At 41.8% G+C, this 27218-nt stretch overlaps 1 protein-coding gene across 2 annotated transcripts; it reads right to left on the bottom strand.

Annotated features, from left to right (window-relative positions):
• Positions 1 to 1700: 1700 nt before the first annotated feature.
• On the bottom strand, positions 1701 to 24284 carry Znf606 (zinc finger protein 606). Of its 2 annotated transcripts, XM_075992230.1 has the most exons (8): positions 24106 to 24284; positions 23879 to 23957; positions 22286 to 22365; positions 20840 to 20896; positions 20312 to 20403; positions 9092 to 9218; positions 8732 to 8827; positions 1701 to 5035 (listed from the first exon to the last, which is right to left on the bottom strand). In XM_075992230.1, exons 3-8 carry the CDS (start codon positions 22314 to 22316, stop codon positions 3060 to 3062), a joined length of 2379 nt encoding a protein of 792 aa, XP_075848345.1. In that variant the 5' UTR covers positions 22317 to 22365; positions 23879 to 23957; positions 24106 to 24284; the 3' UTR covers positions 1701 to 3059. The 2 variants fall into 2 exon arrangements, with proteins under 2 accessions (XP_075848345.1, XP_075848354.1); XM_075992239.1 differs by lacking the exons at positions 20312 to 20403; positions 20840 to 20896; positions 22286 to 22365; positions 23879 to 23957; positions 24106 to 24284 and adding an exon at positions 19483 to 19565.
• Positions 24285 to 27218: the final 2934 nt, after the last annotated feature.

Raw genomic sequence — 27218 nt, 5'->3', positions numbered from 1 at the left:
ACCAAGGCCAGCTGGCCTGGGTCTGGAAAAGCCTGGGATAAAACCGGACTCGCTGAACATAGGGGACAATGAGGACTGCTGAGAACTCAAGAACAATGGCACTGGGTTTTGATCCTACTGCACGTACTGGCTTTGGGGGAGCCTAGGCTGTTTGGACCTTACTAGACCTGGAAGGAGGTGGGAGGTCCTTGGACTTCCCACAGGGCAGGGAACCCTGACTGCTCTTCGGGCTGATGAGGGAGGGGGAGTTGATTGGAGGAGGTGGAGGGAAATGGGAGGCGGCGGCGAGGAAGAGACAGAAATCTTTAATAAATAAATAAATTAATAATAATAAAAAGATTTGTAAATGATGAGCCTAAAGTACGGGACTATACCTAGAAACAATGAGTATCCTGAGTCAAATGTGTTTTAGAGAGAATGGAGAGAGCAGTCTAGATGATGTGGGGCAAAATTAGAAGAAAAAAAGCAGTCAGTCACCTAGTGGGCACAGTTGAGACTGCAGGTAGGAAACTGAAACAGCAATTCACATAACTGAATGGAAGTGGACTGGGCAGGATTAAGTTGGGGAGGGGTGGAAGACAAGCCAAACAGGCTATGATCTGAACTATAAATAAATAATCTGAAATCAAAATAATAAAAAGGATTCTGGGAGTGTTGGGCCACCATAGCCTTGACACTCCAGTGCCATGTAAGCATACACAAGCATACGTTAAAGAGTGATAGAGAATTCTTCCGGGGGTGGGACAGTAGGCTGGGAACTTTGGATGAGATGCTGGAAAATAGAACCTAGACCTTGTACCTGAACAACCAAGACCTCCATCTTGTAGTACCCTCTTAGCCCTAGAACTTTCTTTTGACTCCAGTGTAGACTCACCATGGAAAACCCATTTAAAAACATTTTTAAGATAGAATAAAGCTTCTAAAATAAGATGCCAGAGTGCTTATAGATTACTGCATACAATACAAGGAATTCCTTGGGAGTCCATAAATCTGAGAAACAGAGCTTCTTTTGGAGTATTAAATTGTAAGAGCCATATCATTTTGGCAGTATGATTCTAAATATATTTTTTCACTCTCTTAAATAGGCCATATTACTATTGTCTTCAAGAGTTATTGCAAAAGACCACAATAAAAACCATCAACTTTTTTCCCATAACATTTATTAAGTGACTATCAAACTCTGCAGAGGGCAAAAATGTTACACCCTAGTTGCCTGAAACTGTAAGAGTCAAAAGTGAACACAGCATTTTAACACTAGTATGGCACCACTCCTCACCACCAGGAAAGTCCTGGAGCCCTGAAGGCTAGATGAACCCTATGTGCCCCAAATTTCCACCTAACACCCTTGAAGCATATCCAGAAATGACCCTTGCCTGAGTCCTTCAACTCCTTTTGTTCCTTTTCTCCTTTAAAAGGAACTTCCTCACTATAGGTAATGGACTCAAACAGAACTCTCATCCTGAATTCTCCCTCCTATCAAGCGATAAGAAAAAGGCTAACAATGAACTTCAAGGGAACCTTGAAGACTGGGATGCCGATGGAACTACTTTCCAACATGTCAAAGTACAAATACCCTTGCCTCTGTTTTATTAGAATTTCTGAAGCCACATGAGACAGTCCTTACACTTGCTCAAGTTCACACTGCCCTGATGTCTGTAACCCTCAAAGCTGTGAGCAGTGGAATTTTATGGAACCCAGGATCCAGTGGTTTCCCATGTCCTTCTCAGAGTTGTTCATATTTCAAAGGAATTTTGATTCACATGTTAGCAGAAATCCAGGACACAGGAAGCAGGAAACTTATTTTTGATTACTGAGGATTTTCTTGAATTTTATTATCAAATATTTATTATAAAAACAATGAACAAAAGTAAGAAAACACAGTAGTTAAAAACACAGACTCTGGAACCAAACAATTTCAACTGTACACTTTACTGTGTCCCTTGGGTAAGTGACTCAACATCTCTGCTTCTATCTATCCATTTGTAAAACTGGGATAGCAACAAAGCCTACTTTACAGAGTTATGGGAATTGAACAAACAAGTTAATATTTTTAAAAACACTTAAAAAACCAAGCACATGGTGAGTGCTTATGTATTTGTAAAAGAAAAACAAAAACTAAACTAAAAAATAATTAATTAACTGAGTTAATGTCTCCAAGAATCTAAGAGGTTTTATTCAAACACATTTTTAGATGTTACAATAGTTGTTTATAAACGATTGTACCCTTATGGTTGTTCATTCTGTTATGTATATCTCCAGTGTCCACAATTATAATTTATAGTGATTGCCTAAAAGAATTATAAACTAACTGCCCAGCAATTCATCGATAAGTACCAATGGACACTGACACACTAGATTATTAACTATCACTTTGTTTCAAAACTCAGTCTCATATTTCTAGGCAACCGCATTTCTACCTTCTATCCTTAGTGATCTCCTTTACTAATCTTTTCTAAAGAAGTTAACCTTGATCAACAGTAAATACCCCACTCAATACTGCACTAGTTTTTTTCTTAAATCCAGATTTAGTATTCCACATTCTATCCCTTAAACAGCACCTAGCCCCTCCCCTTGTAATAGCAAAACCTGTTTCTATAATTATGCACAAAATGTTAACGTAAAGCTTTCCATCTAGTAGTCCAGGCAGTGTCTTTCCAGCCAAAACACTCTTCATGGCACAAGACTTTCCCCATAATAATGTACACCAATCTACCAATAAGAGCTCTTGATGGAATGACTCATTCCCCGATCGTGTTCCTCAAATATGGACTCCCTGTGGATCATACGAGCAGCTTGGGAGCTGTTTTCTATAATTCCCTGATACTGAATAGGTGCTACATAACTGCCAAAAGGTTTTCCCCAGTCTTCTCTCCAATGTCACTCATGAGGTTTCTGCTAAGAGACTTCCTGTTGTATAATAAAGACAGTCTTATTGAATTTTTGATGAAAAACTTCCCTCTCGGTAATACTTGTAGGCTTTTTTTCTCCCACTGCTGTTTCTATTGTATGTGGTCAAACACAATAAAAGAAAAGTCTCTGGCCAATTTAGTTACATTTAGTTACAGTTTCTCTTCATTATGACTTCTCTGATGTTGAATTAAGGCCGAATGACCACTAAAGGCTCTTCCACACTGATTGCATATAAAGCGTTTCTCTCCACTATGCATTCTCTGATGGATAATTAGGGAAGAATTCTTACAAAAAGCTTTTTCACAGTGATTACATTTGTAGGGTTTCTCTCCAGTATGGTTTCTCAAGTGTACAATAAGGGAAGAACTCTCATTAAATGCCTTCCCGCATTCATTACACCTGTATGGTTTCTCTCCAGTATGAGTTCTCCGGTGTGCAATAAGGTGAGAGCTACAATTAAAGGATCGTTCACACTGATTACATTTATAGGGTTTCTCACCAGTATGAATTCTCCGATGGGCAACAAGGTGGCAGCTCTGACTGAAGGACTTTCCACATTTATTGCATTCATAGGGTTTTTCTCCAGTATGAGTCCTTTGATGCCTCACAAGATGAGCCATCTGGCTACAGGATTTTCCACATTTATTACATTCATAGGGCTTAATTCCAGAATGAATAATTTCATGTTTAGTAAGGGCTGAGCGTTCTCTGAAAGCTTTGCCACATTCTTGACAGTTATAGGGTTTCTCTCCTGTGTGAGTTCTCTGGTGAGCAATAAGATGGGAACTCCAACTGAAGGACTTTCCACACTCAGTACATTTATATGGTTTTGCTCCAGAGTGAGTTCGTTCATGTTTACTAAGGGCTGAATAATCCCTAAAAGCTTTCTCACACTCATCACACTTAAAGGGTTTCTCTCCAGTATGCATTCGCATATGGGCAATTAGATGGGAACTCCAGCTAAAAGACTTCCCACATTCAGTACACTCAAAAGGTTTCTCTCCAGTGTGAGTTCTCTGATGTCCAATAAGATGGGAATTCCAGTTGAAAGATTTCCCACATTCATTACATACATAAGGTTTTTCTCCTGTATGAATTCTTGTGTGGACAATCAGATGAGAATTCCAACTGAAGGCCTTCCCACATTTGTTGCATTCATAGGGCTTTATTCCAGTGTGCGTCCGCTCATGTTTAGTAAGGGCTGAACGGTTCCTAAAAACTTTTCCACATTTATCACATTCATAGGGTTTCTCTCCAGTATGAGTTTTCTTATGCTGAATAAGGTAAGAGCTCCAAATAAAAGATGTTCCACATTTGTTATATTCGTAGGGCTTCTCTGCAGTGTAAGTGCTTGTATGTTGAGCAACTAGTGAGTCATACCCGAACACTTTCTCCCACTCGTTGTATTTATATGCTTTTTCAACACTACCAATTTTTTGATGTTCCATGAAAGATGAGAAGTAAAAGATATTCTCATACTCTTTATAGTCATACGGATTTCCTCTGATTTGAAGCCTTGGGTGTTCATTAAGTGATGGGCTCTGGTTAAAGATTTGGTGGCATTTCTTATATTCATAGAGTTTTTCTCCTGTATGTATTCCTTTATGATCACCAAAATGTATAATCTGATTAAAAGATTTCACAGCATCAGTATATTTCAACAGATTATCTCCAGTTTGCATTCCTGCAGGGTAAACAGGCTGAAGAGACTGGCAGAAGGTTTTGTCATGATCATTATTTTCACAGGGAACCTTATCTGCATACATTATAGCTGAATTACATCTCCAACCTTCAAGATGTGCATCAGGTTTGTAGAAATGTTCTAATTGAGAAACTCTCTGAGATGGAACCAAGTTCAAGCTTTTGCTATACTCTGTGCCAAGTTCACAGAATTCAGAACGTCGTTGAGAAAGTACTTGTTTTTGCATGAAGACCATTTGTCTCATACCTGTACTCTGATTCATGTGATACATTTCTAATTGGTCTTTACATCCCAAAACTCCTAGCCTGGAGAGCCAAGGATCATTCCATATATATCTTTCTAATGCCATCCCACTGGATTGTTCTTCTGCAAAAATACTCTGTGCTGGAACCAATGTTTTGCTTTCCACATTTCTCATCCACTCTGAAACAGAAGCAGGAGAAGCTTTGAGTGCATGAAGACCTCGGGATTCACTGAAGAGATTATTCATACTATAGAGAAGGCTACAGTATATTTCATTTTCAAGTACAGATATGAAAGACAGAGAAATATCATAATAGAGAATAGTGAAAAATAAACAATTGCTAACTACAAAAGAAAGCACATAATCACACTAATAAAACCACTGAGGAGTGCTTTCACATGAAAGTAACATTTACAGGAAAAAGTAAACTCGGCAGGACTGAGCTACTCAAGCCATGCACATTATCAAACTAGCTTACTTTATGGCTCAGCCTTAGCCAACTCCTGAGAATTTGAGACTATGAAATATCATCAATGTTATTACAGCTTTCATGCTCAGAAACTTGAAGCAAACTGTACCAATTTCTCTAGACAGCTTGGAACTAATGTAATTTTTAGTGAAGATGTGCTGCTTTCTAGGGAATCTGCTGTATGGGGAGTCTCAGTCATGGTACTACTGCCTATATGACCAACTTCAAATAAGCACACTGAATACTGGATTAAATACACCTGTGGTTCCTACTACACAATGTCACAGACCATCACAATTTCTTGCTAGATTTATACAACTCCATTGTGAAAATATCAGCAGAAACTTATATTTGGCTTCCTCTGGACTCTATAATATTACTTTCTATTTTTTTACTGTAATAAACCATAATATTAATGGTAGTGAGTTTCAAATCCTGTAAGTCATCTTAGTGAATCAATGGCAGCCCTGGATACCCCTGACAAAAGGACAGTGAAGGAAGGGAGGGAGGGATGGAAGGAAGGAAGAAAGGCTTAATAAATAAGTATGCAGGCCTTTGGCAAGCAAAATTTAATTCATTAAACAGAGTTCTAATTTATTTCTGCATTATAATGTCTTCCTGCTTCCCATCTCAGTATTGGAAGGAGGCTATAAGACAGTATCAACACAAGATTTTAAGCCAGGATGTTATTTATAATAAACTACTATTACAATATGTGTTGTTACAAAGTCCAGTCAAGATTTAAACACATAAGACTTAGCAGCTCAAAGGGAAATCTTATCATAGTTTAAAGAATGCCCTAGAGAAGTAATTCCTGTGACCACTATGGAATCATTTTTACAGCAGTGACAAAAGAAATAGACTAGTGAGTTAAAGTTTGAATATCTGTATTTAAATACTAGCTCTACCACTAGTCATAAGCGAACTCTTGTGATGGCTTAAGGCAAGTTTCTGGATCCAGCAAAGTGCCTGCAAATGTGTGTGTGTGTGTGTGTTTGTGTGTGTGTGTGTGTGTGTGTGTGTGTGTGATCAGCAACGTGTTGTCATAACTGGGTTATCAGAGTATCTGTTTTAGTTCATATTACTATTATAATAAATTATCACATAATTAGTGAATTACATAATACAGTTCTATTACCTTATAGTTCTAGAAGTCAGCAACCCAAAACAACCATTATTTTATCTGTCTAGGGTTCTCTGAAGATTCACAAGAAATGCTTGTCTTTGATTAGCAAAATAGGGGAGCAAGTAGTCCTAACAATTTCTGGCAAGAAATTGAGGTAGGGCATAGAGTGAGATCAACAATACAATAAACAAAAAGAGAGAAAGGAAAAACTGAGCAACAACATGCTCACAGAAGCTTTAAGAGTGACAACTCTTTTGGTTGTGAGCCTAGCCTTTAATGACTGAGCCATCTCAGAGACAAATTCCTGAACAGGACACCAACAGTGCAGATACGAAGATCAACACTTAATAAATGGGATCTCATGAAACTGAAAAGTTTCTGTAAGGCAAAGGACACCATCAAAAGGAGAAAACAACAGCTTACAGAATGGGAAAAGATCTTCACCAACCCCACATCTGACAGAGGGTTAATTTCCAAAATACATAGGGAACTCAATAAACCAAATCAACAAACCAAATAATCTAACTTTTAAAATGGGGTACAGATCTAAATAGAGAATTCTCAACAGAAGATTCTCAAATGGTTGACAAACCTTTAAGGTTATGTTCAACATCCTTGGCTATCAGGCAAATGCAAATCAAAATTACTCTGAGATTCCATCTTATACCTGTCTGAATAGCTAAGATCAAAAGCACAAGTAACAGTTTATGCTGTAGCGGATTTGGAGCAAGGGGAACCTCCTCCATTGCTAGCAGGAGTGCAAACTTGTATAGGCACTTTGGAACTCAGTGTGGTGATTTCTCAAAAAAAGCATGGGATAAAACCGGACTCTCTGAACATGGCGGACAATGAGGGCTGATGAGAAGCCAAGGACAATGGCACTGGGTTTTGATCCTACTTCTTATTCTGGCTTTGTGGGAGCCTAGCCAGTTTGGATCCTCACCTTCCTAGACCTGGATGGAGGGGGAAGGACCATGGACTTTCCACAGGGCAGGGAACCCTGACTGCTCTTCGGACTGGAGAGGGAGGGGGAGAGGAGTGGGGGTAGGGGGAGAAGTGTGGGAGGTGGGGGAGGGAAATTTTTTTCAATAAAAAAAAAAACTGGGAATCAATCTACCAAAAGACCCAGCTATACTACTCTTAGGCATTTAGCTAAAGGATGTTCAATTATACCACAAGGACACTTGCACAACTATGCTCACAGCAGCTTTACTTGTAATAGCCAGAACCTGGAAACAACCTCGATGCCCCTCAATGGAAGAATGGACAAAGAATGTGTGTTACATTACACAATGGAGTACTACACCACTGTTAAAAACAAGGACACCAGTAAATCTAAAGGCAAAAATAATCATCCTAAATTAGGTAACGCAGATCCAAAAAAACAAACATGGTATGTACTCACTCATGAGTGGTTATTAGCTATAAAATAAAGGATAACTATGCTACAATCCACAGACCCAGAGAGACTAAGTGATAAGGAGGGTTCATGGGGTCAGGGAGGCACCTGGATCTACCTGGGAAAGAGAAGCAGAAGAGATTTCGTGAGTGGACTGTGAGCGGGTGAGGATGGGAACATCGAGTCTAGGAGGGAGGAGGTGGGGGGAATCCTGTACGACAGTAAATATGAATATGAAATAGATCACATAGGCATATATGATAGAGTTTGGAGGGAAGAAAGGGAAGAATAGTGTAATTATACAATAATCCCAAAATGAAATAGCAAATTCATAGTGAGTAAATATGAATGCAGCAAAAAAAAAACATAGTAAAAAAGGAAAAAAGAGTAAAAAGTTATCTTGTATTGGGAAGTAATAGTAATGTAAGTAAAGAACAGTAAGTATACATAATTTTTCAACTTATACATTTTATGGAGCTTTGACTTTTTTGAATCACATGAATATACTGCTTATACTCAAAACCTATTTTGTCTGTTGTTTTTTTAAGTGCCTGAAGGCATAGACTGCAATTTGGAAATTTAAAAAGTAAATGTTTAAGTAGATAAATAAATGAAAACTTAGAAAAGGTACAGCAAATATGAACAGCAAGCAAGCACAGAGCAGACAGAAAGGGAGGGGAACTCAGCACACAACAGCAACCTCATGAGACAGGCTCTGCTCTCAATCCGCAATAGATGGAAAGGAACTAAGAGGAGGAAGAAGAAAGCTCCCTAGAGGGAATTCTAACTGGACTAGAAAATAACCCCTCTACCCTTAGCCCATTTATCAAAAAAGGAGACCTTTGAGAAGTTCCTCATTCAATGCCAAGGCTTCACCTCACCTGGACAAGTACTTTGGGTATATGCTTGCTCCACTGACCAAGGCTCTTCTCCTTGTTCCAACAGGGAGATGACTTCAGGCTTAGCAATCTGATTCCCTACAGATAGAAGAAAGACATGTAACTTTGGTGACAAAGCTTTGGAGTTACCAAAGAACTCTTCCTTGCCTCTTCCTTCTGTAACTCCTCACTGGAGTGGAAGAAACACATCCTTCTCTCTTCGTATTCTGTAAGTATTAGGAATTTCATCACTAAGTCCAAGACCATCTCAGCCCTTCAGAGATACACCATTCTACTTTCACAGAATAGCCGAAGACATTGCAAAGGAAATAGCTTTATTTATTTAGGCAATTTCTGCCTTACCCACAGAGAGTAGGTGTCCATAGGTCTCCAGCATCACGTCACGGTATAGGGTCCTCTGAACAAGGTCTAGCTGCCCCCATTCTTCTTGGGTGAAGGCCACAGCCACATCCTTGAAAGTCACTGGTTCCTGAAATAACATATATGACCCTTCTCAGCCTGTGGCTTTCCAAATTTTCTAGGAATGGAATGAGGCTGACAGATTTTGAGGACAGGAGACAAGATATTAAAAACTTACTAGATGGTATCAAGGTTCTACCCAGATATGGTGACTAACTTTAAACCCAGCACTTAGAAGGCAAAGGCAGAAGGATCTCTTTGAGTCCAAGACCAGCCTGGTCTACATAGTGAGTTCTAGGACAACCATTTTTTCTCACTTGTTTGCACCACGTCAGAGTCTTATAGTTGGTAAAATCAGGGTCAAAACGTATTTCCAGAAGCATCTCCACCTGATTTCAAGCTGTACTACAGAGCTGTAGTAAGAAACACTGCATGGTGCTGCCATAAAACAGACGCCTTGATCAATGGAACTGAATCGAAGACCCAGGCATAAAACTACACACCTATGCACACCTGATTTATATAAAGATGTCATAAATACACATGGAAGAAAGCATCTTCAACAAATAGTGCTGGTCTAACTGGGTGGAATGTAGAAAAATGCAAATAGATCCATATCTATCACCCTGCACAAAACTCAAGTACAAGTGGATCAAAGACCTCACCAAGAATCCAGATACCTGAACCTGACAGAAGAGAAAGTGGGGAAGAGTTTTGAACTCACTGGCACAGGAGGCAGCTTTCTGTACAGAACACTGATAGCACAGGCACTAAGATCAAGAATTAATAACTGGAACTTCATCAAACTGGAAATCTTGTGGAAGGCAAAGAGTACCATCAATAGGGCAAAATGGCAGCCCACAAAGTAGAAAAAGATTTTCACCAACTCTAACAAAGGGCTTAGCCTGGTGATGGTGGCGCACGCCTTTAATCCCAGCACTTGGGAGGCAAATGCAGGCGGTCCCTGTGAGTTCAGGGTCAGCCTGATCTACAAGAGCTAGTTCCAGGACAGGCTCCAAAGCTACAAAGAAACCCTGTCGGGGGGGGGAGGGGAGAAAAAAAGGAAACCAGAGGGCTAATCTCCAAAACATATAAAGAACTCAAGAAACTAGACATTACAATACCAAATAATCCAATTAAAAAATGGGGTGCAGATCTAAACAAAGAATTCTCAACAGAGGAAACTCAAATGGTTGAGAATCACTTATAGAACTGTTCGACATCCTTAGCCCTCAGGAAAATTCAAATTAAAACAACTCTGAGACTCCATCTTATATCAGTCAGAACAGCTAAGATCAAAAACAGAAGCAACAGCTCATGCTTGAAGAGGATGTGGAGAAAAGGGAACACTCCTTCACTACTGGTGGGAGTGCAAACGTGTACAGTCACTTTGGAAATCAGTATGGCAGTTTCTCAGAAAACTGAGAATTGATTTCCCTCAAGACCCAGCTATACCACACTTGAGCACACACTCAAAGGATGTTCCATCCTATTACAAGGACATTTGCTCAACTATGTTTATAGCAGTTTTATTCATAAGAGCCAGTAACTGAAAACAACCTAGATGTCCCTCAACCCAAAGAATGGATAAAGAAAATGTGGTATATTTACACAATGGTGTATTACTCAACTGTTAAAAAAAAATGACATTGATCGAGGGGCATTTAGGTTGTTCCCAGGTTCTGGCTATGACAGACAAAGCTGCTATGAACATAGTTGGGCACATTTCCTTGTGGCACAATTGAGCATCCTTTGAATATATACCCAAAAGTGGTATTGCTGAATCTTGTTGCTTCCTAATTTTCTGAGAAATTGCCACAATAACATCCAAAGGGGCTGTACCAGCTTGCATTCCTACCAGCAATGCAGAAGTGTTCCCTTTTCCCCACAACCTTTCCAGCATAAGTTGTCATCAGTGTTTTTGATCTGGGTCATTCTTACAGGTGTAAGATGAAATCTCAGAGTTTTGATTTGCATTTCTCTGGTGACTAAGGATGTCGAGCATTTCCTTAAGTGTCTTTCAGCCATTTTAGATTCCTCTGTTGAGGTTTAGATTCCTCTGTTTAGGTCTGTACTCCATTTTTTTTTTTTTACTGGATTATTTGTTCTTTTGATGACCAATTTCTTGAGTTCTGTACATATTTTGGAGATCAGCCCTCTGTCTGATGTGGGGTTAGTGAATATCTTTTCTCATTCTGTAGGCTGCCATTTTGTCTTGTTGACCGTGTCCTATGCTTTTCAAATGCTACTCAATCGAAGTAATGGATAAAGAAAATGTGGTACATTTACACAATGGAGTACTACACAGCAGATGAAAGCAATGACATCTTGAGATCTCCAGGCAAATAGATGGATCTAGAAAACATCATACTGAGTGAAGTAACTCAGACCCAGAAAGACAATTATCATATGTACTCACTCATAAGTGGCTTTTAGACATAAATCAAATAAACACCAGCCTACAGTTCACAATTCCATAAAACTTAGACAATAATGAAGGCCCTAAGAGAAACATACATGGATCTAATCTACATGGGAAATAGAAAAAGGCAAGATCTCTTGAGTAAATTGGAAGCATGGGGACCATGGAGGAGAGTAGAAGGGGAGGGGGGATAAAGGGAGAGGAACAGAGAAAAAAGATAGATAGATAGATAGATAGATAGATAGATAGATAGATAGATAGATAGATAGAAAGAATGAACAATGACATCATGAAATTTGCGGGCAAAAATGACTGAAACTAGAAAAAAAAATCATTCTGAGTGAGGTAACCCAGACCCAGAAAGACAAACATGATATATACTCACCTAAAAATGGATATCAGCTGTAAAGCAAAAATAATCGTGCTATAGTCCAAAACCGAGAGAGGCTAAGTAACAAGGAGGACTTAAGGGGAGAATGCAAGGACCTTCCTGGACAAGGTATTTCCCTATTCTATTTCAAATCAATTTTCAGGTTGGACTGGGGTTGGGTAGGGTTGGAAACAGAGGAATCAGATCTGAGGGAAAATACTGGAAGAAACAACTGGAATTGAGGGACATCTCAAGATGGAAACCTAGTGCAATGAAAACGCCATGGTATCTATGAGAGCAAATCTAGCAACCTCATAGTAACAGGGGACACGGAGCCTCAAGTAGGACTGGGACACCAAACAAAGCACAAAACCTTCGACCTACAGTGTGTCCTGCCTGCAGTGTTCTGGGACTGGAGTCTAGTAGAACCCTAATCAAAAAGACCAGAGAGTACAGCTAATGGACTCTAAACAAACAGCTAGGGAGCCTGCAAGGGACTAACCTAGACCCTCTGCATAGGGGTGACAGTTGGGTAGCTTAGTTTGTTTTGGGGACTTCAAGCAGTAGGACCAGGATCTGCCCCTGGTGCATGAACTGGCTTTTTGGAATCCATTCCCTATGGTGGGATGCCATGCTCAGCCTTGATGCAGATGGGAAAAGCTTGGACTTGGTCCTGCCTCAACTTGATATGCCACGTTGACTCTCACAGGAGGCCCTATCCTTTCTGAGGCGTGGGATGGATGAGATAGAGAGGAGGTGGGGAGAGGGGATAGGAGAAGTAGAGGGAGGGGAAATTGTGTTTGGTATGTGAAATTTAAAAATTGTTTAATTAAAAAGATCAGAGAGACTTCATCCAGCAATGGATGGGAACAGATGCAGAGTCCCTCAGCCAAACATTAGGCAGAGCTCAGGGTGTCCTGCAGAGGAGGGGGAGGAAGGATCTGAGGAACCAGAAGGGTCAGGGACACCATGAAAACAGGGCCCACAGAATCAACTGACTTGGGACTCATGGGGGCTCGCAGAGATCAGGGAACCTGCAGGGGTATGACCCAGGTCCTTACAGATCACAGTGTCTGAATATGCAGTGTATATATGCTACGGCTGAGGAAGTTGGCATTCTTGTGGGATCCCTAATAGCGGGAGCACAGAATGTCTCTCATTCTTTTGCCTACTTGTGTGACACTTCTGCTCCTGGTGGATTATTTCATCCAACCTTGATGTGACTGTATGTGTCTTTTCTTACGGTAGCTTGGTATGCTGTGTCTTGTGAATGTGCCTGGGAGGCCTGCCCTTTTCAGAGGGGAGGCAGAGGGGGTGGATCTGCAGGAGAGGGGAGAGAAGACTGTGGGGGAAGAAGGGAGAAGAAAGAGAGAAGACTAAAAAAATAAATGAAGCCGGGCAGTGGTGGTGCATGCCTTTAATCCCAGCACTAGGGAGGCAAAGGCAGGCGGATCTCTGTGAGTTTAAGGCCAGCCTGGTTTACACAGCTAGTTCCATGACAGCCCTATTACAGAGAAACACTGTCTCCGAAAATAAATAAATAAATAAATAAATAAATAAAATACAATTAAATAAATAAATATGACCAAGCTATTAAAAAAAGAGAGAGAAAGAGCACTTGTTGCTCTTCCAGAGGTCTCTGGTTCGATTCTCAGCATGCACATGGAGGATTCCAGCTGTGCTCTTCTCTTCTAAAGAATTCGATGCCCTCTTCTGCCCTGAGGATATTAGATACACATGTGCTGCATGCACATCTATGCAGTCAAAACACCTATAACACATAAAGTATTTTTCAGTTAAAGGAAATATCCCATCCTATGAAAAGAACAGACCATAAGCACCATGAACTTTCCACATCCCAGTCACAATGCTAACCAAGCAAAGGATAGTACATAGGCTTCCCTGTCCAGCACCCCCACCCCCACACAGTGTGCAAGATTGCAATGGGGTAGGAGCCACCTGCAGGAGGACCACAGTAGTGACTCTTTCCTCCCAGCTTAAACAATACAGCAAAGGTAGGCGAGAAATCAGCCTGGGAAGACCTGGGGCATAAGCTTGTGCTCAGGACAACATGACCAGCCACTCGAGCTACCAGCAGCAGTCACTTAGACACATGCGCAAAACTCCCACAGGCCCTCTAAGCTCAAGACTGTGGGAGGTTCTCAGACTGACTAATGAGCTGAGACATCTTCAGTCTGACAAAGAAGGTGGTAAGGCCTGTCACTTTGCATTAAGGAAATTGAAGGCAAAACTAAGTAACTGATCCTAGCCCACAGGCCCATGGAACCCATGGATTGGCAGGAAAGCAGGAGGCAGCGAGGGTGGATAGGGGGAGCAATCAGGAGGCAAAACTGGGGCAGTAGCCCAGAAAGACTCAAGCAGTCCCACAGACCTTTCTAGGTGACAACAGATAAGAGACAGGAACATCTGCCACACAGGTAAAGACACAACAGGGTGGACAAGGGGAAAAATGCAGACAGCCGATTGAGTTAGCTTTCGAGCACCTGCAAGACCTCTTCCCAGGCTCTCAGCCTGGAATGGCTGTAATACAAAGCAGAACAGGATGCTTCAGGACAGGCTGTTTTAGAAAAGAAGAATTCATGGGCTGTGAAGAAAAGACGGGCCAGAAATTAGTGGATACAAAGAGTTCAGTGGGGGCAGAGATTCCTGGGCTCCCAACTCTACAAAGAAAGAAAGTCTGGCAGCTAGTTTATCTAAGAAACTCAATATCCAGCAGGAGACCTCAGAAAGAATATAAAGGCCAGAACTACTTTTTAAAAGAATACAAGGTATCTTAAAAGATGCAAAGCCATAAGCCATGAACAAACACATATATTTGACAAAATATCAGTAATCATTTTAACTGGCAAGAGATAAGACAAACAGAAGATAACTCATATTATCTTATATCCGTATATACTCAGGACCCAGAATGCATGTGGAGAAGGATGTCGCTAGAAATCTGGGAGTTAAGGAGAATGAGGCAAAGGGATGGAAATAGATATCAGCCTCACAAGCAATCGAATACATCCAAACTAAAGTAATGCAATGTACCTTTCTGAACTCGTCATCATCATCCTCATCATCATAATAATAAAACTTGATGCTAAACGTTACCAAAGATTCAAGAAAATGGGTGTATTTCTCCCAAAATGGATAGTGAGCAGTGCCTTCAGTCTTTGGAGACCAGCATGGTGACACTAACATCAGAAAAATAGAAGCTAAATCCCAAGACCCAGTAAAGTTCTGCTTCTAGGGTCATACATAAGAAAGCAGTTACACACGTACACGAAGTGAGGTAACAGGGGCAGTGGCACAGTTTAGGCTGACATGGCAAGGAGGACATGTGTAGAGAGTAGGGAACCAATGCATAAATAAACTAGACTGTAACTTTCTGAAGGTAGTACAGAAAAAAAACAAACCTGACCTGTTTGTCTACCAATGAGAACAGACCTCAAAATTTATCAAAGGTTTAGGGCACTTGTTGCTGTTGCATAGAACCTGGTTTCAACTCCCAGCTTCCACATGGCAGCTCAGAACCAGTAACTTGTCTTAGGGGATCTGCCACCCTCCTCTGGCCTCCACAGACTTTGTATGCACTTGGAGCACACACAGCATGCAGGTAGAAAACACCCATACACATAAAATGAAGTTAAAAAAAAACAACTCTTTCAAAGCTACTTGTGGAATTGCTTTAAGAAAAGAGACTGCATTGCCTACACACTGTACTTACAGAGATGAACTGTGTACACAAGGAATCTACCCAAGCTCAGCAGCTCTGACACACTGAGGACTACATAAAGATTGGAATAGAGCAGACATGATACAACTATTGGGTTTTATTGGGTAAGGGATTTTTTTGTTTTGGTTTTAGTTTGTTTTTCATTTGTTCCTTGAGTAAGGATCTATGTATCCCTGGCTGACCTGGAGTTCAATACACAAACCAGGCAGGCTTTGAACTCACTGAGATCTGGTCTGTCTCTGCCTCTCTAATGCTGTTATTTAAGGCACGTGCCTCCACACCCGGCCAAAATAGCTGTTTATTCAGAGATGGTGTTTTTATTCATCTTTACTCTTTTCTGTAATTTCAGAACTTGCCAAAAATAATTTAGAATTAAAAACTAAATATCCAACTAGGCCTGGAAAGACAGTGAGTCCTCCTGGTGAACAGACCGGGTTGGGGTCACAAAATCACAGGAGGGCTCACCTCAGGGTTAAGTGAGAAGACAGACATCTTTAGGACTGCAAATGAAAAGCCCAGAAGCTTCTGACAGTGATACTAGATGGTGGTAGGCAGCAGTATCTATGGAGATGGAGCCCTCCGCACCAAGAACAGGGAGGAAATGTAGGGTTCAGCAGTACCCAAGGCACTGGAGTGAGACTGCAGAACACAATGTTCACAGGCCCAGTCTTACGGTGGAATGACTTGCGGGTGTCTCACTCAAACCCTTAAAAACATTCTTGCACATACTACTTCAAATTTTAAAGCCCTTCCTAGGGTGTTTACACACCCACCACATTTAAACCATGGACCTAAGTTTGATAAACTAGGTTTTAGCTGTCTGCCTAGAAAGGTTACTACCTGAACTTCTCAAGTTTGTGCCTTCATGGAATCTGTGGCATTCACAATGTTTTTCTTAATTACCTTTTGTTATTTCTATTTTGTTCAGGGCTCTTTTATATTTTTAATGTTTTATTATTGTGTGTGTGCCATGGCACAGTTGCGGACTGTTGGGTTGCAAGCACTCCACCAGCTGAGCCATCCCACGAGTCTTCCACTTGTTGGTTTTTAGGGACTAATTTTTTTTTCCTTATGTATGTGTGTCTGTGTGACTATATGCCACGGTGTGCGGTGCCCCGAAATCCACAGCAGGTTATCACACCCTCTGGTGCTGAAGTCACGCGTAGTTGTGAACCACCTATCACGGATGCTGGAAAACAAACTCAGGTTCTCTGAGAGGCAGTGAGTGCTCTGTAGGCAGAGCCAGCACTCCATCCCAGCCTTTATTTTTTTTAAGACAGGGCCTCAAACTCATAGTTCTCCTGCCTTAGCCTCCAAAGTGCTGGGATTATAGGCATGCCATCCCTGGCTATTATTAGCATTTTAACACAAGCTCTTTGAAAAACAAAAACAAAAACAAAAAAACGCACAGTCACCCATGATGATCATACCTGATCAGTACATACCACTCATTTGCCATGTCATGCAGAAATTCTCAGTGGATCAGTATAGAAAGCATTTCCATATTTGGACAGGTTCCCAGGTTATTTTTAAGCAAACTGGAATATTATGATATTATCACTAATATATTTCCCCTATTCCTTGAAAGAACAGTATCTGGGATCTGGCTGGATGAAATTTTACTGATATATTTCCAAGAATGAATTCAGCTGAGAGATGGCAGCTTGTGATGTTTCCATCAGGTGAATATTTATTTCAATAATTATTTAACTTGGAAAGACCTATATGGGGACAGCAGGTCCACTACCTTCCTCAAGACCCTGCTTAATTAAGAAGACACAGCTGGCCATAGTAATGAACGCCTTTCATCCCAGCACTTGGGAGGCAGAGGGAAAGGATCTCTTATGAGTTCAAGACTAGCCTGGTCTACATAGGCAAGTTCCAGGCTAACCAGGACTAAACAGTAAGATCCAATCTCAAAAAGCAAAAACAATTCAAAATTCAAGTTCAAGTTTCCAACAGGGAAAATTCCAAAGCCGTAATTTGGGAAGGGGGCCAGGAACATGTTCTCAGAAATCACAACTCTTCAGACATTACAAAGTGTTGTTATTTCAATTGCTTTATTTTTCTCAGCAATAACTAGTCATTTTCAGAAACTCTCACAGAGTTAACCATCGAGTACAGCATAGAGATTAACCAGGCTTCTTCACAGCATTTGATTATCGCTAACTCTGCTCCCCTGACACTGACCCGGGACCCATCTAGTCTTCCTAGACTATCTTCACTGCTGGGGATTTTGTTATAGGATCTGAAAATGATGTTCGCATTGTGACAGCAGTGAGCCTTGGCCACCAAAGTCTGGTGCCAGATAACCATCACCCTGCACCACTCCATTCTGCACCACTCTGCTTCTCGGGGACAGCGGTGCTGCCATGTGGTGACAGCACACATCAATGCAGCTCACCTGTCAGCTTTGACACTGTAGTAGGTTTTATTATTTTCTTTTTAATTTGAGGAAAGACATGAAGTTAACAGAGACATTATTTTAGAACATTTTATATCTTAGTAGCTCATATTTGCTTGCTTCACTGCTACACTATTTTAACTTATAAGTATAAGGCCGAAACATTGAAACTATTTTTCCCCCCACCTTTCATAGCAGGGGGTAAATGGAATAAATGCAAATTTAATTAATTTTTTAAAAATAAATTTCTAAAAGTTATCATTTAGAAACATCAAAAATTAAGAAACTGAAAACAAGAAAAAAACAACTGTACTTGAATTGTGAAAAGAAACTCTAAGGCATTCCGAAATACATATTGATCCATAGAGGCTGGCAAGAGAGCTCAGCATTTAAACACACGCTAGCAATAAAGCACACACGTGCTGTTCTATCATGAGGACTAATGTTTGGACCCGAGCACCCATACTGGGCAGCTCAGAATGGGCAAATCCAGAGTTAGAGAACTGATTAGTGGTTGCCAGGGCCTGGAAATAGGGAGAAAGGGAAAGACTACTAATAGATACGAGATTTCTTCTTGTGGTGACAAACATGCTCTAGAATTAGAGGCTGGAAGCGCCATTCTGTGACTATTTTACAAACCAATAAACTGTGTAACTTTTTAAGTATGTAGATCAACTTTCTAGTAGGTAGATATTATCGCAATAGTTATTAAATTTTTAAAAGGGAAAAAAAAGACAAGTGGTTGCTTCTGATGAAGGCCTAAGCAAGAAAGGAGGCAGTGACACTAAGCCACACCAACACTGCTGTCCTCCTGTCCTCTCTGCGGAGCTCCCCTAGTGCTCTCCTGGTCCCAAAGCCCCTGCTGGACTCCCTTGTGTCTCTCTGATCTTAACTCTCCTCTCCAGCTCCCAGGCCCTGATCAGACTGAAGCCTCTGACAGCAGCAGCCTCTCACATTCTCCACTCCACACACCTTTCCAGCCATGTTCTGGCTCACAGTGCCTCCTGCTGACAATTCTGAGGCTCTTAGCTCTGCAGCAGGCACGCAGGTCCACCTGGGCTCTCCTAGCCTCTCCTACCTAAATTCAGTGTGTATGCAGACATCAGTCACATAGCACACCCCAGCTCTCAAGCATAACTGCGGGGCAACGGGCAAGCCAGACCCTTGCTTACCAGGATGCACCCATCCAATGCCTTCCTTTTACCTCTTGGCTTATTCAAGGTAACCTCCACCTCCATAATTCTGCACCCCTACTGACCTCTATGCAGACTGTCTCATCTCCCAAGGCATCAGTGAACTGAGCTGCAGTGGGGCTTAGGGTTTCCCTCCATGTCTCAATCTTCTTATATCCTACAGAGAGTGTGTGTAGCCCCAGGGAGCTGGAAAGTATCATTACCTGAGTGAACCACCTTGGAAAGTGGCCTGTTAGGTCCTCAGGGTAAAGGCTCACATCTGTTCTTGTTCTCACAGCAAGTACGAAGTATACTACACAGCATCAGCCTGAATCTGGTTCTGAATACATGAGTTGCTGTGGGACAATGATCTTGTACCCTGTAAAGATTTGTCAGTTGTATTGGTTTAATAAAATGCTGATTGGCCAGTAGCCAGGCAGGAAGTATAGGCGGGGTGGTCAGGCAGGAAGGATAGGTGGGGCAATGAGAACAGGAGAATTCTGGGAAGAGGAAAGACTCAGTTTGCAGGCCTCACCCAGACAAAAAGGAAGCAAGATGAGACTGCCTCACTGATACAAGATACATGGGTAACACAGACAAGAATTATGGGTTAATGTAGGCTTAAGAGCTAATATGAAGCCTGAGCTAATAGGCCAACCAGTTTATAATTAATGTAGACCTCTGTTTCTTTGGGGCTGAATGGCTGCAGGATTGGGCAGGATAGAAACCTCTGGTCACAATGAGTTAAGAACGAGAGGAAAGGGATAAGGGCTGCCAGCCAAACTGGGTATGGTTCATCTTCCCCAAAACAAGTGATGACATAGCTGTGTCTAGCTCTGTGGACAGGCAGAGTGACAGCAAGGCTCTGTATCATGGATAACTAACTGGATTCCCCTACTGCATTCAGGAATTGCTAACTGGCTGACTCCTTGGCCTATTCTCTTGCTGCTGTCTCTCAAGGAAACACATCAACTAGGGTGGCCAAGGAAAACCTGGATCCTCATCCTTGGGAACACATTGACCTTGCAAGAAAAAGCAGACGTTTTATCTCACCTGGATTTGAGGTACTGGGAGCCCAGCTGCCCTTCTTTCTTCCTCCTCGGGGCTTCCCTCTATGTGCCATGCTGGATCCTGAGGGCACAGAGCTAGGAAACAAAAAAGAAGTCATGGAGGTACCTCCTCCTGCCATAAGTTCATGTACTCTATGGAAATGAGGAAGGCTATGCCCTGCCTCTGCTCTTACCATCTACATAAGGAAGAAAGCTACTTCTTCACCCCACAGATGAAGGAAATAGGACTTGGAGAAGGTGACAACATGTGACTCCCCACTCTCCTATGCTATGAGGAACCATCTCTGAGAAAGCACTTTTCATAACCTTTCTGGGTCTGAGCCCTAAGTGTCTAGACATTAATTCTCATGTTATCTGTCCTGGAGATGTCCTCTTTTCTGATTCCTCTTTATTCTAACTCTGTAGAGGGAGAGCTGGACTACCAGCTCTAATCCCAGCTATGGCAGATCACAGAAGCTAGAGGATATTACACGGCAGACATCACAGTTGAGAACAGAGGTTGTTGACTCACCCCAGAAAGCAGAAGAGTCAGCAGCTGCCATCCCCCAAGACTGGTCCATAAGGGCACCTGCAGAGCAACCTCAGGTTAGGACTGTGACAAAACCCAGGAACTAAAGGTAACATAAGAAAACATGAGCATGGCAAAGCCCTATACAGAGTCTAAGGGTGTAGGTGGAGTTTCTGTGTCTCAGCAGCAGTTCCTGAATAACCACTCAGAGACTGTTTATTAATTATAAATGCTAGGCCAATAACTTAAGTTTGTTTAGTTAGTTCTTATAACTTAAATTAACCCATTTCTATCAATTTATGTGCTGCCCCAAGTACATACCTCAGGTATATACTTCTCATGCTGCTCACTCTGAGTCTCATGGTCTCTTCTGACTCCCAAGACTCCGCCCTTCTTCCTCCCAGGGTCCTGTCTGGCTGTCCCACCTGTATGGCCTGCCTAGCTACCAGTCAGTCAGCTCTTTAACTAAACCAATCAGAAGACACCTTGGCAAAGGCACATCTTCACAGAGTACAAAAAGATTTTTTTGTAACACAAGGGCATATGACAAAGCCAACATCACCTGGATTTGCACAGGAAATGCACCTATGGCATATGATTTAACAACAGGGCTATTAAAGACAGAATCGTTTAAATGGCTGAATAAGTATCTGATAAGATGCAACATTACTTATTTTTTATGTACATAGAATACTGCTGTGGGACAATGGCCTTGTACCCTGTAAGGATTTGTCACTTGTATTGGTTTAATAAAATGCTGATTGGCCAGTAGTCAGACAGGAAAAATAGGCAGGGTGACCAGAACAGGAGAATTCTGGGAAAAGGAAAGGCTCAGTCTGCAAACACAGAGGAAGCAAGATGAGAATGCCTCACTGATAAAAGGAACCAAATCACATGGCTAACACAGACAAGCAGTATGGGATAATGAAGGCTGTAAGAGATAATATGAAGCCTGAGCTAATAGGCCAACCAGCTTATAATTAATGTAGACCTCTGTGTGTTTCTTTGGGATTGAATGACTGTGGGATGGGCAAAATAGAAACTTTAATCAACAGAATAGCATCTTGATGTCTAAAACAATCACATAGCACTATTAACATGGTTTTTAAAAAACAGATCAATGTTATATAAATACATGAAATGCAAGAATAAAGGTGAAAACACAGGAGAAGTAAAAAACATTTTGATTGTGTATATTGTATGACTATTAGCTAACGAGTCCCATAAATTATTGGAATAATCAAGGCCCTTTTCAGAAGTTGACCATCAACTACACAAAATTTATGTTGTCTTTTATGGATAATTTCCCCTTAACCACTCGTCAGTTTTAATTTTGTACTAAGACAACTAGGCCTTCTATTATCTCCCAAAGCCAGCAATCCCTGACCTATAGTGACAGTAGGTCACTTCCTGTAGGGAAGGTACAGAAAAATCAAGATTTGGACTCACCCCAAAAGGGCCACGGGTTGATGGCTGCCATTCCTGAGAATTAATCAACCAGGGCCCTGCCCAGCACTGCAATCACCAACCTAAAGACAAAGTGACAAAAGACAAAATCGGTCCTTTCTCACAAAAGAGCTAGCAAGAACAAAGAGATCCGTCCACAAAGGTAACAAAAGACCCCTGAGAAGCATGATCTTTTAAAAACTAGAATTTACACTTCAAACATAACAGAGTACAGTTAGAGAGTTGAGCCTGCACGATGATCTGAGTTCCACATGGTAAATACATGCAGTGAGCAGAAAGCAAGTAATCTGGCCCTGGAAGGGAGAGACAGGAGGGTCCCTGGGGATTTCTTTTTTTTTTAATTTATTTATTTATTAAAGATTTCTGTCTCTTCCCTGCCACTGCCTCCCATTTCTCTCCCCCTCTCCCAATCAAGTCCCTCTCCCTCATCAGCCCAAAGAACGATCAGGGTTCCCTGCCCTGTGGGAAGTCCAGGGACCACCACCCACCCCATTGTATTCATTCTGCCCCACAGTTTTGTCATTTTTCTTTTTGTTGTGTGTGTCTCTGTTGACTGTGAGGTTGGTGTTGGGACTCTATCTTGGCTTTTGAGACAGGGTTTCTTACTGGCCCTGGGGATTTCTGACCCAACACAGACACACACAAGAAAAAGAAAAATGACAAAACTGTGGGGCAGAATGAATACAATAGGGTGGGTTTGGGGGCGGGGTCGACCAACCCTGGTTAAGGGTGAAAATGTGTACGTCACTCATTACAAGAGATCCATTCCACTTCAACCCTGCACACAATGCTCATACATTAATGCTCCAAAGCTGAAGGAAGGGGGAAACAGAGTGACTCCTAAATTTGTGCCAGAAGGATTGGGGATGAGGGGGAGTAATGAAAAGTTCTAGAATGGCGGGGGGCGGGGTTTACAGCAGCACACTGTATATACAACCAATCCACTAAATCGCTTTATTACTGTATTTCACATATATAACATTGATCTGTTTTTTTTTAACGATGTTAACAGTGCTATGTGATTGTTTTATCTTTGTTTTCATCGCCATAGACATCAAGGCGGTATCCTATGTGCATGTTAAAGTCAACATGTTAAAGACAACAACAACAAAACACCTGCAAGGCCTTCCACACTCAAGACTATCGGTCCCCTCCTGTAGTCATGTCAGAGGCAAAACTCCAAAGTCAGACTCCACAAATGCACGGATGCCGAGACTTTGGGTCAGAGAAATGCTTGGCACTAACCAAGAGCAAGCTTACAGAGACTCAGATACCCCGGGATTTGAGCCAAAACTCAAGGCAAGCAAGTTGCAAGAATCCTACAAACGCACACTCCGAAAACTCAAGGCAAGCAAGTTGCAAGAACCCTGCACGCAAACCCACACAACACAACACACGCATCTCCGTGTAGCTTTAAATTGAAAAGAACTCGGGCCCTTCCTAAGTCAGGTTTGACGCCTTCATGCATCCTTGCTTGGAAGAGAAGGGATGAGAGCCTACTGGACACTATCTCGGCTCCTAGCCTCCGCAAGCGGGTCACTCCAGGTACTGCTTTCAGGGAGCTGCTCGCCTTACCTGGCCCGCAGCCACCGGCCCTGATCCTGCGCTGCGGCGTCGCTGGCTCGGGGCTGCTGCCCTGGGCGTCCGGCTTTTCCTGCACCAAGACAAAGTTCCAGGCCTGGCCTACTTGCCCCCCCTCGGTCTTTCCCAGCCTGAAGAAACCCCGCACCCAGACCCCGGAGCCGGGGGGGTCGAGGGCAACCGGGCACTGAGTTAGAGAGGAAACAAGGCGCTCGACGCACCCCGGTACTGAAGCAGCCCGCCCGCAGGCGCCGCTTCTCCGTGATCGTTCCCCAAACCCGCCTGTCTCTAGTGACAACAATATCTGCTCCTTTGCAGTCCAAGATAAGGCCTTACGCCGGCCGTGGACAATGGCGGCCGCACCCCCTGGAGTCGACCAGGGCGCGACGCGAGGACTACTGGGAGTTGTAGTTTCAAGGATGCGCGCTTGGCCTTTCTACCGGAAGTCAGCCAAGGCCTTTTTCGGAGCATCCCCCCCATCCGAAGTCCGGCTTCTGCAGCACTCAGACTCTTAGGTTCCATTTGTTTCTGATTTCTACCAGCCTGAGAGCCGGACTAGGTTGATTGGCTAGGAAGTTCAATCTGCCTCTCAGAAAAATGGCATTTCCCAAATAGCAACTTTCGAAGTCGGAGCTTGGCGTTGGTGAATGATCTCTAGGAAGTAATTGCTTCAATCTTGACAAAATTGAGAACCTGGTTGTTGTTATTATACCTCTTTTTTTTTAGATGAAAACCCTAATTCTGAGTGTCCCCTGCCTATGAAGACCCACTTGCCTATGAAGAACATCAGGAATTGTCTCAAGAATCTCTTTTAAGGTGGAAAAATCTTATGGGAATCTAAATTATCAAATTACTTTGTGGTATTTCACTGAGTCAGCATTTACTGGGCAGCAATTAAAAACAGAAAAAAGCCAAAGAAACTTCTGCCAAATCAGACCTGTTTATGGCACGTGGAGTGGCATATATGCAGAGCAAGACCACATTTGAAAAAAATGCAAGTAAAAGTGGTGTAGGCATGAACTAGCAACATGAAGCTATAGATCACAGAGAAGCAATGGTGACCCCAGAAAACACATTATCCAATGAAAGGGACTTAGAATGGTTCTCTGTATTAAGAGGAAAGAATGGAAATGATGAAGAGCAAGTTAAAAGATAAATGGCTTAAAGCTGTAAGACTAGAGAGTGTCAGAGATTGACAGGAAGAAGAAATGACTTTGAGCTTCTAATCCTCCTGCCTTTACCTCAAGAGTGCAAGGGTTACAGGCATCAATAGTTTTATGCAATGCTGGTGATTCACCTCAAGCCTTTGTTCATGCTAGGCAAGCACTATACAAACTGAACTGCATCCCTAGACTAGGAATCCAGCTTTTTTCTTGTGAGTTAGGGAAGAACTGAAAAGTTTAGGTGGAGAAGTGGTGACATTGTGTGTGTGTTTAATGAATTAATTAATTGCTATAGAGAAGGGAGTTCAGGAAACAAGAGATGGGGGTCATTTAGAATTCTGGACCACAGTGAACAAGGCGGACCTCAGAAATAGTTTCAAACAAGAGGAAAAGTTATTTAAAGAAGGCCTGTGGGTTGGGTTTGTAAGAGTAATATAGGCACTCGAAGGGAAAGGAGAAAAGGAGTAAGTCTCCCATCACATGCAGAGGAACTAAGAAGGAAAGATGAGCTTGAGAGAAGCCTATCCGAGAGTATAAAAGGGCCACGGGACTGACAGGAACCCCAGGTGGACAGGAAGGTGAACTTGGGCACAAATACAGAACTGAACAGAATAACAATATGTGGTTAGTGGAGCAGAAGCTCCACATAAAATGATCAGACAGAGAAAATGCTGAAGACAGTTTTCAGGAAAATTCACTTGATGCATAAGCTTGATCACTTGTATGTTATCTACCCCCAAGAACACACTTAAATGTAGAAGGAATGAGCCACCTCTACAAAGTTGTACTCTGATGGCACATGCAAGTTAGGTCATACAGACATGCGCGCGTGCACATACACACCCCCACACACCCACACACATAGTTCATACATACAAAACAGATATGTTCAGGTAAGAAGGCAAATTCCAAACTCTGTTATTTCAACAGATAAATGTAATTTTCCAGCACAACCATAATTCCTGTAGGAAGTCAAAAATAAAGTCCAAATGATGGCTCAGCACCTTAGCAGGCAAAGGCATCCTGACAACCTTCATTAAATCACCAGGTCTCTTCCTATGGTTAGAGGAGAGAACTGACTTCTAAAACTCACCTTCTGACCTCCACATAGTGCTTTGACAATTGCATGTCCAAAAACAAGGATGGAAACATGCACACCAATCTGTCAATCAACAAATATATACCATTAAAACCAAATAAATTAAACAGCAATAACTCGAGTTGAAGACTATAGTTATTTAACTTCTACTTTCAATAGTTTTATCTTTTCATAGAAATCAGATTATAACGGACATTCACACTCTGAAACTGATAAATAATTCTTTTTCAGTACAAGCTTTATTGAGACATAATTTACATAGTGTACAATTCATCAACTTACATTATGCAATTTTCCAGGTGTGGCAGTACACCTAAATCCCAGCACTTAAGAGCCTGAAGCAGGAGGACTGCTATAAGTTTGGAGCCAGCCTGGTCAATGTGGAAGGAGTTGGTCTCAAATAAATAAATAAACAAAAGGAGATAACAGTTGAGTTGTATTTCACATATTGGTGGACTCTTACACCAATTATTTTTTAATTAAGCATGGCATGCAGAATGAGCACATAACTGCAGGTGCACACAGAGACCAGAGGTATTGGGTTCCCTGGAGCTGGAATCACAGGTGGCTCTCAGCTGCTTGATGTGGGCTCTGGCAACCAGGCTGGGTCCTCTGGAGGAGGAGTGAGTGCTCTGAACCACCGAGCCACCTCTACAGCCCCACCTAAGAAATTTCAGACTTTCAGCAGACCCCAGAAATACTCAACACTTTAGTCTACACTCCTAATCTCCAATTTTCCCTCAAGAAAACTCAAGAAACCACGAGTCAGATATATGTCTCTATAAATTTAATCGTTCATGGTATTTCATATAATGGAGTATTAAAATATATTACTTTCATTGTCTGGATCTCTTAACATTCTAAATGTTTAACCACATATTAAACAGCATTCTATTTCTTTTTATATTTACTACTTATTGAAAAACAATGTCCTAGTGATGAGTAAGCCATACCAACCACTCAATAACAATAAGCATTCAGATTGTTTTAACTTTTAGTACATGCAATGCTTCTCTGAAGATTCATTTACAGCCTTAGCAGACTTTTTTATTCTCTTGGGTACATATCTAAG

This window comes from Microtus pennsylvanicus, chromosome 1 (genome assembly GCF_037038515.1).
Source record: "Microtus pennsylvanicus isolate mMicPen1 chromosome 1, mMicPen1.hap1, whole genome shotgun sequence".
Classification (NCBI taxonomy): Eukaryota; Metazoa; Chordata; class Mammalia; order Rodentia; family Cricetidae; genus Microtus; species Microtus pennsylvanicus.
The sequence above is the reverse complement of the archived record's forward strand: the minus strand, read 5'-3'. Positions and strand labels throughout refer to the sequence as shown.

Bases quoted from the DNA above. Each gene is read 5' to 3' on its own strand.
- Znf606 (XM_075992230.1), bottom strand. From the start codon at position 22,316: ATGGCAGCCATCAACCCGTGGCCCTTTTGGG. The intron at 20,897-22,285 runs GTGAGTCCAAAT...GTTGCTCTGCAG, and splicing joins CAACCCGTGGCCCTTTTGGG to GTGCCCTTATGGACCAGTCT. The intron at 20,404-20,839 runs GTGAGTCAACAA...TTTGTTTCCTAG, and splicing joins TGACTCTTCTGCTTTCTGGG to CTCTGTGCCCTCAGGATCCA.